Genomic DNA, 11781 nt, shown 5'->3' with positions numbered 1-11781 from the left:
ACTTCTTTTGTTATAGTAATAGTAAAGGTAAAGGGACCCCTTACCATTAGGTCCAGTTGCGGATGACTCTGGGGTTGCGACACTCATCTCGCTCTAGAGGCCGAGGGAGCTGGCGTTTGTGCATAGACAGCTTCTGGCTTATACAGCCAGCATGACTAAGCCACCAGAGCAGCGCACGGAAATGCCATTTACCTTCCTGCCAGAGCGGTACCTATTTATCTACTTGCACTTTGAGGTGCTTTCGAACTGCTAGGTTGGCAGGAGCAGGGACCGAGCAACGGGAGCTCACCCCGTCGCAGGGATTCGAACCGCCGACCTTCTGATCGGCAAGCCCTAGGCTCTGTGGTTTAACCCACAGCGCCACCCGCGTTATAGTAATGGTGGCCCTCAAATGGCAGCTATGGCCATTTCCTCACCAAGAAGCTCACCTGACTAATTCTGCAATGGAATCCTGTTAGATTTTTTAACCCTTGCTGGATCCAGGAGTCCAAGAATTAGAAGGGACTCATCATACAGACTGATTCCAACCCCCCCAAAAATGACAACAGTTATTATTGGAATTGGAGGATATACTTTTGGTTGGCTTGTAAGCCTCCATGCAGTTCAGCTGAGGTTTATCACCCCCTCTCTGCTCATCTGATGCACAGGGAAGACATGATTTGCATTGATATTAGCAGGGCTTTTTTTTTAACTGGAACCCATCAGAACTCAGTTCCGGCACCTCTCAGGTGGGCGCCATTGCCATTATGTAAGAGAACAAGGGAGGCGTTCATGGAGAATTCCAGCACCCCTTTTTCTAGAAAAATAGCACTGTCTATTAGGGCTCTGCATGAACTCCAGGGATGTGTTTACTTTAACCTTTTTTTTCTCTTTGCTGTTGCTTCCAAAATAAGTGAGATCTTGTGGGGACGACCAGCTCCCCAACTGGGGGATGGCCACCCCAATCTAAATTTTGCAACACTTGCCATAGCGAGTGCTGAGTCCTGTATGTGGGGGACACATTACTGATTCAGGGCATCTCCTTAAAACACAGAACACCAAGTCAGAGAGATACCGTATTTTTCGCTCTATAAGACGCACCCAACCATAAGACGCACCTAGTTTTAGAGGAGAACAAGAAAAAAAACATTCTCTCCCTCTCTGCGCAGCGCCCCTTCAGTGAAGCGGCAGGAGAAATGGAGCCTGTTTCTCCTCCCGCTTCGCTGAAGGGGCTCTGCGCAGAGAGGGAAAGCTGTGCAGCGCCTCTCCAGCGAAGCGAAGCCAGGAGAGCAAGAGGGGTCGGTGCGCACTGATCCCACTTGCTCTCCTGGCTTCAGGGATAGGCGCCTGAAGCCTCCGGAGCGCAGCGGGAGCGCTCCCGCTGCGCTCCAGAGGCTTTGTGTTGCTTTCACTGAAGCCACGGAGGCTGCATATGCTCCATAAGAAACACACGCATTTTTAGGATGGGAAAAGTGCATCCTATAGAGCGAAAAATACGGTAATTTTGCATTAGTCTTAGGCAGGGAACATCTGCTCTCGACATAGGTTTCGAAACTGCGTCTAGCAGGTCCTCTAAATTTGGAAGCCTGTCAGTCCCGACAGGACGCATTGCCAGGAACAATAGTTCAAGCGAGGTTCCTGAGCAGCTGCAGGCACAGTGGATTGAGAGCTAATTGGCCTATTTATTGCAGATAATTATGCATATCGTTATAATTGAAGGAGCATCACTTTTATGGCTGCTGTGCGGCATCCTGGGCTTTTCAGGTCGATTGTAGTAGGGTTCTTTTTGAAAATGCATGTGGCAGATGCACAGTGTGGTCTGTGTGAAATAATTGTGCATATGCTTGGGGCATCTGAGGTTTTCCAGCTAATCTCCAGAGATGGAGAACATAATTATTTATACCCAGCCTCTTAACTTCCTCCAAAATACTTGGCTGCTGTGCAGATCCACCTGCTCTGGAGAGAGGGGACAGGAAGCAATTTAAATGAGAGACTCAAATGGGACTTCTGCTTACATAGACACATACCCTAACAGAGAACCTGACTCTCCAGGGGTCAATTTTTTGGTTGCAGAAATGGCACCACCTGCAGACAAAAGGGAGGTGGCAGGTTTGGGGGACTCCAGAAGTTTACAGAACTAGAAAAAAAATAAGGAGGAACCCACACTGCTCAATGGAGGCAGTGCAAACTTAGCAGGGATGGTGGTTGCCAGCTCCCTGTTAGAGAGAAGGGGAACAGAAAATCAGGGGAATGGAATGGAGTCTCCTGGCTTAAGACCTTGCCAGCAGGCTGGCTAAAACCCGGTCTCACTTGCCCTATTTCTGATGTTCAGGACGGGAGTGCCATTCCTTACATAGCCAAAATGGAACTACAACATTCTGCTTTGAGTTCCACAATGGATAAAAGGAAGGATCCAAATGGCAAGCAAATCTCCACAAAGGCCTCAAGCACATTCCTTTAACGTGGGACAACTTCTTTTCAGCCTAGCTTCCTCCACAGGAAAAAGAGGGACCCTCTCCCAATGTGGACATTAGTCAAAATTGCAAACAAAGGTGTTTCTATTTGGAGAAATTCGCACCGAATGCCTACAAATTCTAATGATGATTTAAAAAATATGTATCTCAGATTGCAATGGAAAATGCGAATAACTGAATTTAAGAAGTCCATCAGTATTGCCTGATGTGGACACCAGTTTGAGCGCAGCAAAAATATTAACTGGGTCAGCAGAAAGCATTATTCTCAGATAGAGTTAACATTACAGGCTAAAACTAACTGGAAGCACAATGTTTATAACGAGTAAAACCCCACAAAGACCTTAAGTTATTTTGAAATTCCTATTACAATTATTATTATTTTTTGCAATAACCCAATCAGTTCTACTTTTCTTCAGCAATTTCCAAACGTGTGTGGTGTTTCTTCACAGCCACAAAAAGGGTTTTTTTTAAAAAAAGTGTACGCTTCAAGAAGAATCACACACAACACAGAAAATAAAAGATAAATTGTATTTTCAAAATCACTTTTTCTTAGTTTCCTCTAGATCAAACTTTCTTGCTGTTCATAATTTACAAAGCTCAAAAGAGAAATAAGAGTAGCCAAATCAAAGTAGCAACATGAGGTGCCAACCATTTGTTTCAAAACAATGTCAACCATCCTTTTGACAGCTTAAAAGAAATAAAGAATTTAAAAAAATAAAAAATCAAGGGGAAAACAACATCTGGAGATTTTTTTTAACCAAATCCAGCTTATCAAGCACATCTGGAAACACCCAGTTTCCTCAAAATACACTACATTGAACTTACAGGTGAAAAGGAATGAAAATTCTCTCTGGAAAATGGGGGAAGAGTCAGAAGGGCACAGCTCAGGAGCCTGAGCTACAAGATTGTGGACACTTGTGGACCAATAATCACCACTAGAGATGTTTGGCAACATGCAGAGGGCTGAAAACTTTATTGCAAAAAAATGGAAAGAAGTGTTAACCTGGCAGGGAGAGGATGCATTTTACAGTGGTGAAACTGCACATCTTCGCTTTCCCTCTGCAACCATGATGCACTCAACACTGCTCATGCAGAGCGTTCCTCCTCTTCACCCTGCAACCGGCACTCCCAAAATCTGCTCCAGAGGGTCCCCCCAACCCTCTAGAGCAGATTTTGGGGGCATGTGGGAGGCTGCAAGGAGGAGAAAAGGAAGGGGAAGTCCTCTTGCACAAGCTGGAGGCCTATCTTCACTGCACAATGGCAGGGTTGGATACGGACATTAGCTCAAGGCCACAGGCACATTAGGAGCACAGTTTACTAGGAAGTGACGGCCTAGCCTCATAGTGAAGCAGAGCCACACAGCTCTTGTCTGCTCTGGTAGGGCTTGCACAGGAGAACCTCCCAGGGGATGCTAGTTTAAGGTATTTGTTTGGCAGATACACCTTCTCAGGTGGAAAGGCTGCACGCAGCTTCCATAACAGCACTGGGAGTTTCAGCCAGCTGAATGCTCTTGCTGGTTGACAGATACTCAATAGCTGCTTGTTATTCACATACTAACACTGCATGAACAGCCCCTTGCTGGCCAATGTTCTTCCAGACCAGCTGCTCACAGCGTGGTTAGGATCCAACCCTGCAGCTCTGAGCCATCACAACACACTCATTGCGCCCGAATGAGGAAAAGGTGAACTGAAACCATGAAAAATGGAAAAATGCGTCCAAGATTCACACTATCCCACGTTAAACAGGCAGTTCCCAAACCAAAACAATGCCAGAATTCCATTTATCTTGTGTTGCAAAGGGGAGGCGGAAGAAGAACAAAGGCCCGCCTTTGTTTGACTGACAGCAAGAGTCTACAGGGACTTTCCTGATGACTCAATCTTGTGGCTTTTATGTTCATAACAGAAGCTCTTCCTGCACATTCACCTGAGTTCTGTCCCTGCTATGACCCTGGGGTCTGTTCTTAGAGAAACGCAGAAGGGTAATCCAGGACGGGAGTGGCAAGGCCTTGCAGAACTGGAGAAGTGGGTAAATGTTTTATCGTAAGATCACATATGCTGAAACACTCAACAGCACTGAAAAGGCACAATTAGGTTCACAGTTAAAAGGCGGGGGAGAGAAAGGGATAAGAGTGTTTGAAGCACATATACAAAACCCAGGTGAGTCTAGTGGAAGGGTTGTCTTTAATTTCTAATACCTCCACAGAAGCACCTGTCTATATGCAGCCACAGAGTCAGATGCATGAACCAGCCAAGCAGGTACAGGTCTTTATCAAGTGATATCAGATGGAGCAACTCTGCCAAATGGGTCATTATTATTATTGCTGCTCTCCACAAAGGGCAACGATCAGTTGGGAAAGACTCAGGTGATTCGCTCTGCGCATGCAGCCACACAATGAGCATACACGTCCCAGCTATGTACTGCTCCTATTCACCTGAAGGCACCTTTAATGGAAGCCAGTGCCACTTCTGAAGAGGCACTAAGCTAGGCAGATTTATAAGTCAGAGTTAGGCAACTTATAAGTCAGAGTTAGGCATAGAAAAGGACTCTTTTTTCCATTACAGCTGTGGCTCCTGTATAATAAAATTTCCCCAGGGCCTCACAAGTTGTATATAAACAGAGAATAAAGCAGCAGAATAGTAAAGTACAAAGGACAGCAGAGGAGGACTTATTGTCTCAAAATACCATATATTAAAAAAGGGTTCCCTATGGTTTAAAAAGAAGCATTTCCCCCCCCCAGCAGATAGGTGAAAAAGGTGGAGGCAACTTGCAGCTTTGAACTAAAAGTCATGTCATTTGCTGTTGCTCAATTTGGACAATCAAATGCAGCTGTCTCTTTGCAATGGCGGTATTTAGGTCCCACAGAAACTCCAGCAACTGCCCCTTTAGAAGGTTTTCCATAGGCACAAACTGCAAGACTTGCTGCGGGGAGTCTGAGTCAAGCAGTACACCCATGAGCTTCTTTAGCTGCTGCAGGTATTGGAAAACCGGATCTGGAAGACCTTGGTAGCCAGCACAAAGCAGTACAGCGCTGGCCCCTAAGAGATGAGATGAGGTTGGGCAAGCAAATGAGATGTGCTGGAAACAACTGTGCAGTATGAAAACTAAGCCAGCACTGAAGCGCGTAAAACAAGAAAGAATGGGCAGGAGCAAAGCGTCCCCTTCCTGAAGCTCTGGGAACAAACGCAAAAGGCACTCCAGGAGCTGTTGCTGGTATTTTGGTTCCCCGTCGTGAAGCAACGAACAGCCAAACGTTGAGAGTGATGCAGACTCCAAGCATTTAACTTCCAAGCCAGATGGGCTGTTGGCATCACAAAGCAATGGGAAGCCTACAGTCAAGCACTTTCTATGGCCAACGCAACCTTCATTTGGAACCTCCATAAGTTCAGACAATTCAGACAATATCAGTGACTCCGTAAGAACATTGCAAGATTGGCACTCTTGCTGTGCCAGGCTTCTGAGGGCGCCAACGCTTGCCCTGCCAATGAAAGATTTCTCAAGAGCTTCATTGAGGCTCTTCAGGACCTCACCATTACAGAAGGGAGAACACTTCACTCTCGGCAACCTCCGCCCCTCCAAGATGTACCATAACCGACACTCCAGGCTGCAAGAAGCCCCTTCCAAGATGCAATTTTTCCCGACGTTACCGAGGGAATGTTCTTCAGCCCATTGATTAAGACAGCCCTTGGCCACTTTCTCCTCCCATGTCAGAGACTCCAGAATCTTCCTCTCATTGTACGTGCAAAAGTATTTGTTCCTCTGCCCGCACCACTTGGAGTTCATGCCACAGCCCGCACGGGGCTTCTTCACAAGCCAGTTATTTCTGGCAATAGGCTTCATCTGGAACCGGTTCAAGAAGAACGCGACGGCACAATCCCGTAAAGCGTTCAGCCTCGCCTGCTCCACCTCGCCCATGCACTCAAAGAGTCGGAGGTTCTCAGCAATGGTCTCGATTTGGTGCCTGTGGAAGAACGAACAGCACTCTTCGTGGACTTTAAGGAAAGATTCCGGAATGGAGTGCTGGGGGAAAAGGGCCTTCTCGACCATGTCCCTCCCAAAGTTCTGCATCATCTTGGACAACAGCAAGTGAATGGCCTCCCTGCCCAAATAGTGAAGGCAGACCACATACACCTCAGAATTCCCAGCTTTACTAGTGGCTGGTTTAAACACGTGAACCTCTTCGAAAGAGCAGTTCAGCAGATACAGCAAGCTAACGGAACAATGTTCAAACAGAGTGAACATCTTCAGAACGAAGGAGCCCCCGAGGCCAAGGGTCATTAAAGCAGTGACTGTTTCGCAGTAATGCAAAGAGGAAACCAGGGCTTCTTGCTCACCTGGATTTCCTTGGCAATCAAAGCTCCCGTCGGATGTGACCAGGTGAACGGTGGCCATGTTGCTGATGAACTGCTGCAGTCCCGTGAGATGTTTGAGAGTCATCACATCCCCCGTGTTCTCAGGGCCAAAATACCACCAGGGCAGAGTGTTTGCGATAAGCCTGTCATCCATAATCATCATAAGGGTATCGTTTGCTTCATGGTACGGGTTCAAGGTATTAGCTACCCAATTCCAGTCGCAAGGGATGCGGTGAGACTTGAGGTAATGGTTGAGGCTGGCTATGAAGGCGCCAGGAGCCTCACAGAGATGGACAGAGTTGAGTTCTCCATTTTGAAGAGCATCGCTTGGGAGGAGAGGGAAGCTGCCCAGGATCTCATGGAATTTGCACCAAGCTTGGGTACACAACTCAGCATTTACGGCTTGCTTGATGTGAGCAATGATCTTTCCTGCTTTGTTGGTGAAGGATGTGTGCTGATGCCACTCATCTAATTTCTTGTCGCTCAGCTGGTTCTTGACTTCATTCAGGGAATCCTTCAAGGAGGCAAGGGAACTGAACTCTTTGTGATCGCAGCTAAAAGCCTGGTTAGGATCTGGCAGCTGCCATTCATTGTTGGGTGGTTTGATGTACGAGAACTTCTTCCCAAAGAGCTTCTCAATTTCAGCAATGATATCAGAACCAAACTTGTCAAGGGTTGTGGTCTGCTCAGTATATGCTGCCTTCTTCTGCTTGTTCATTCTCAGACTGAGGCAAACTCTGGAGAAAAGAGGAGAAAACCAAATGAAGGAGGGAAAGTACTCAGGGGGAGATCACTTGCTTTGCATGCAGATGATCCCAGGTTCAATCCCCATAATCTCCGGGTAGGGTTGTGAATGTCTTCTGTCTGAAATTTAGAGGAGTCACTGTCAGTGTCAGTATGAACCAGGGGTGAGGAACCTTTTGCTTTTTTCAATTTTTTAATTAATTTTCCACATTTACAACAAATATAACATATAAAAGACACAAAACAAAACACATTACAATACAGTGGTACCTCGGGTTACATACGCTTCAGGTTACAGACTCCGCTAACCCAGAAATATTACCTCGGGTTAAGTACTTTGCTTCAGGATGAGAACAGAAATTGTGCTCGGGCAGCAGGAGGCCCCATTAGCTAAAGTGGTGCTTCAGGTTAAACACAGTTTCAGGTTAAGAACAGACCTCCGGAACGAATTAAGTACTTAACCCGAGGTACCACTGTACTAAAAAGAAAAAAGAAAAACACTTATTACTTCTAAAATCCAAATTAACTTTCATTGTTATCTGACTTCCTCAAATCCCTCCTAACTGAATTTCATTGTGACACCTTTGTGACAGTTCTCCAATATCCTCTTTCTAATGCAATTAACTCCTTCCATTTACTATATTCATCTCTTTTCTTATTAGTTTAAATCCATATTACTATACAACATTCTTATTCTAATCCTAGGCCTGTTTGATACTTTCAAGTACCTTCTAATTATCTGTGAGGAAGCTTTTTCAGCCCAAGGACCGCATTGTTTTCTGGGCAACTTTTAGAGGGCCCCATGGCCGTGGTGGGTAGGACCAGAGGCGGAAGTAGGCAGTGCATCAAAAGTAAACTTTACCTTTGTACTGTAAGCTGGTTTCTACTCTATCCTCCACCCAATACCAGACAATCAGACAATATCAGACAAGGAGGCAATATCAGACTTCAAGACCACATTCCAGGTAAAAAAACCCAGGGTGTGAAGTGAGCAGTGGGGAAAGCTCTGTGGATCAAATAAAGGCGTGGGGGTGGGGGATGCATTAGGCCCCCAGGCCCGAAGCCCCTTACTCCTGGTATAGACAGTGCTGAGCTAGATGGGCATTGTAGAGCAGCTATACGGGAGAGGGTTTTTGAGGGAGGGGGACGTTTAGTAATGGTTGATAAGATCTGCTGACAGGACGTTCCGCTGGTGTGTGATGGGAGTTGTAGCCCAGCAACTAGGGAGCCAGAAAGTCAAGGCACCAATAGCCCATGGACTGCAAGAAGATCAAACCTATCCATTCTTAAGGAAATTAGCCCTGAGTGCTCACTGGAAGGACAGATCCTGAAGCTGAGGCTCCAATACTTTGGCCACCTCATGAGAAGAGAAGACTCCCTGGAAAAGACTTTGGGAAAGATGGAGGGCACAAGGAGAAGGGGACGACAGAGGACGAGATGGTTGGACAGGGTTCTCGAAGCTACCAGCATGAGTTTGACCAAACTGCAGAAGGCAGTGGAAGACAAGAGTGCCTGGTGTGCTGTGGTCCATGGAGTCACAAAGAGTCGGACACGACTAAATGACTAAACAACAACCAATAGTCTAAATCTGCACCCCCGTTTTGGCAAAACGCCCCCTGCATGATTTCTGTGACAAGCACTCAGGGCCCATGTAACTACACGACACAATTCCCAAAGGCAAATGAAGTTTTTTTAAAAAAGCCACTTAAGCAAGAAGTCAGGTATGCATCACATTCCCAAGGAGTACACGCTTCTTGGAATTCCCACGTTAATTTAGCGGCAGCAAAGTATGCGTGTACATTCATTAACGCGGACAATACCTCGACCCCGCCCCTTCCGATACAACCATGCATTCAAAGAGGATCTCCTTTTGATCTCCAATCAATACCCATGACGACTGAGGGGGGAAAAACACCAAACCATTATCCGTGTAATTAAAAGTATTCACCCCCTACGCGGAAAACCAACAGCTGCGCATGCGTGCTTCCCTTTACGGGTGAGGCCGGGAGAACGCGCCTTTAATTTCCGCGCAGGCGCACTTCGAGGCTCTAGTCTCCCTTTCGGGTCCGCCCTGTGAAACCGCCTCTCCTCTCGCCTTTTCCGGACCAGCCGCGCACGCGCAGAACTCTTTTGTCCCACCACCCTGTCGCGAGAGCCCGCCCGGTTTCCCGCGCGGCTTGGGCGGTTTCCATCCACCGGCCAATCGGAGAAGGCATGTGGGGGGCGGGGCGGGAAGGCGGTTTGGGCCGGCGGATGTGACGTCGGCAGCGGCGACCAGAGGCGGAAACTCTTGTGAGGGGGGCGAGGCTGTTCGAGGAGTCCGTTTTAATGAAGAACCTCGTGGGCATCGTTAAGGCCAACGTAGGTATCGAGGCATAAGCCGCTTTGTGAGACCCTCCCGAAAAGTAGTATATAAATATTGTAGAGAAATGACAATAAATTGAATAAATAAGCTTTCATGAGCCATAGCCCACTTTTTATCACATGCATGAAGTGATTATCCAGCTAGCATAAAAAGAGCAGTTGGGAATCCGCTGGGGGGATCGGTTCAGCTCTTCCTCTACCCTCTTTGGCCCAATATGAATCGGCACATTGTAATCAACTCCACGTCCGCCACGTTAGGTGGCTAACTTTTAAGTACCTGGCAAAGTAGGCTGTGACCTATGGAAGCTTATTGGAGGAATCTGCGCAGGAGCGAAGAAGAGGAGATCTCAAAAGCACGTTCAGGAAAATACAGTGAAGCCCAATTTCATTTTTAAGTAGCAGGACTTACTCAGAGGTAAGAATTTGCCCCTCTCCATGTACATTTGTTTTGGTGCAGAGATCCTGACTTGGTCTTAAACTGAAGTTCCCTATTACAAAAGGAAAAAATTCCAGTAGCACCTTAGAGACCAACTAAGTTAGTTATTGGTATGAGCTTTCGTGTGCATGCACACATCTTCAGATACACTGAAACAAGTCACCAGACCCTTATATATAGTGAGAGGGTGGGAGTGTGGTGGGAATGGGTGATTATGTTAAAACCCTGTTTTGTGTCAAATGATCTGCTTATTATCCTGGTTAGTTAACCAACATTATGCTGGCTTGTGTGCCGCTGGAAATTTTGCTTTAAAACAAGCTCTGTGAGGGAGAGGAATGTGGCAGGGTGTGGGAAGGAATATACCAGCTCAGAATTGGTTTCCAGCTTCATAAACTGGTTTGTGGAATGTACTTCTGAACAAAGCCATTCAATCAAATGCCCCTCAAGAAGAACCGTACTATTCTAAATGCATTAGTACTTAATGTACTGTTTTTAGGGCACCTTGGGAGTCTTTACTTCTCTAACAGTAGCATATATTATAAACTTTCTAATTTTTAAGGTACCATAAGACTTATTGATACATGTAAGAATTCACGTTAAATCTTAGTATACTCTTCTCCAAGTGAACAGTTTCTTCAACAGTTTTCAATATGTGTAGCGTTACTGCGTAATATAGGGGTGGTTCTGTGGGTTAAACCAGAGAGTCTAGGACTTGCCGATCAGAAGGTCGGCGGTTCAAATCCCCGTGACAGGGATGAGCTCCCGTTGCTCGGTCCCTGCTCCTGCCAACCTAGCAGTCCGAAAGCATGTCAAAGTGCAAGTAGATAAATAGGTAGGCTCCGGCGGGAAGGTAAACGGCGTTTCCGTGTGCTGCTCTGGTTTGCCAGAAGCGGCTTAGTCATGCTGGCCACATGACCCGGAAGCTGTACGCCGGCTCCCTCGGCCAATAAAGTAAGATGAGCGCCGCAACCCCAGAGTCGGTCACGACTGGACCTAATGGTCAGGGGTCCCTTTACCTTTACTATTGCGTAATATATGTGAATTAGCTTTTAGAATGCTTCAGATTTGATATAGATGCTAAATGTTAATTTGCTATTGTTTGCCTATTTTGCCCTCACAAAAACCCCAGTTTGAGAGGGAATAGCTTTTCCAAGGATGCTTGGCTAATAGCAATGAGAGAGAAAAAATACCCGGCTGTAATGTATCACTGAAAAACAGCATAGTACCAACGGAGTATATTCTTATACAGTATGCCCAATGTAAATTTGGGGTTGGGAGGGCAGGTGTTATTGTTTTGCAAACTCCCAATTCTGCAGTCATCCACTAGTCACATTTGACCTCTACTGCTCCATAACTCTCCTCTGAACCAGACATGGTTCTTTATTATGTTGACTTTCCTCACTTCATTTTAAAGACTTACAAGGATTCATCACTA

At 46.3% G+C, this 11781-nt stretch overlaps 2 protein-coding genes across 18 annotated transcripts in view; one reads left to right on the top strand and one right to left on the bottom strand.

Moving 5' to 3' along the window:
- Positions 1-3873: 3873 nt before the first annotated feature.
- CMTR2 (cap methyltransferase 2) lies at positions 3874-9647 on the bottom strand. 2 transcript variants are annotated; one of them, XM_083736532.1, is made up of 2 exons: positions 9495-9647; positions 3874-7539 (listed from the first exon to the last, which is right to left on the bottom strand). In XM_083736532.1, exon 2 carries the CDS (start codon positions 7518-7520, stop codon positions 5238-5240), a length of 2283 nt encoding a protein of 760 aa, XP_083592658.1. In that variant the 5' UTR covers positions 7521-7539; positions 9495-9647; the 3' UTR covers positions 3874-5237. The 2 variants fall into 2 exon arrangements, with proteins under 2 accessions (XP_083592658.1, XP_083592657.1); XM_083736531.1 differs by lacking the exon at positions 9495-9647 and adding an exon at positions 8275-8790.
- Positions 9648-9779: 132 nt separating this feature from the next.
- CEP295 (centrosomal protein 295) overlaps positions 9780-11781 on the top strand; it is a 39437-nt gene continuing 37435 nt past the window's right edge. For 5 of the 16 annotated variants that reach the window (XM_083735841.1, XM_083735830.1, XM_083735838.1 and 2 more), the window contains exon 1: positions 9780-9907. The gene's annotated coding sequence lies outside the window, so the exon portion shown is untranslated. Of the gene's footprint in view, positions 10326-11781 lie in introns of all 16 variants that reach the window. The other 11 variants (XM_083735832.1, XM_083735831.1, XM_083735836.1 and 8 more) reach the window with 5 other exon arrangements.

The sequence above is a fragment of the Podarcis gaigeae genome (assembly GCF_964106915.1).
Source record: "Podarcis gaigeae genome assembly, chromosome: 4".
Classification (NCBI taxonomy): domain Eukaryota; kingdom Metazoa; phylum Chordata; class Lepidosauria; order Squamata; family Lacertidae; genus Podarcis; species Podarcis gaigeae.
The sequence above is the reverse complement of the archived record's forward strand: the minus strand, read 5'-3'. Positions and strand labels throughout refer to the sequence as shown.

Excerpts from the sequence above, each read along its gene's own strand:
- CMTR2 (XM_083736532.1), bottom strand. The coding sequence starts at position 7,520 with ATGAACAAGCAGAAGAAGGCAGCATATACTGAGCAGACCACAACCCTT.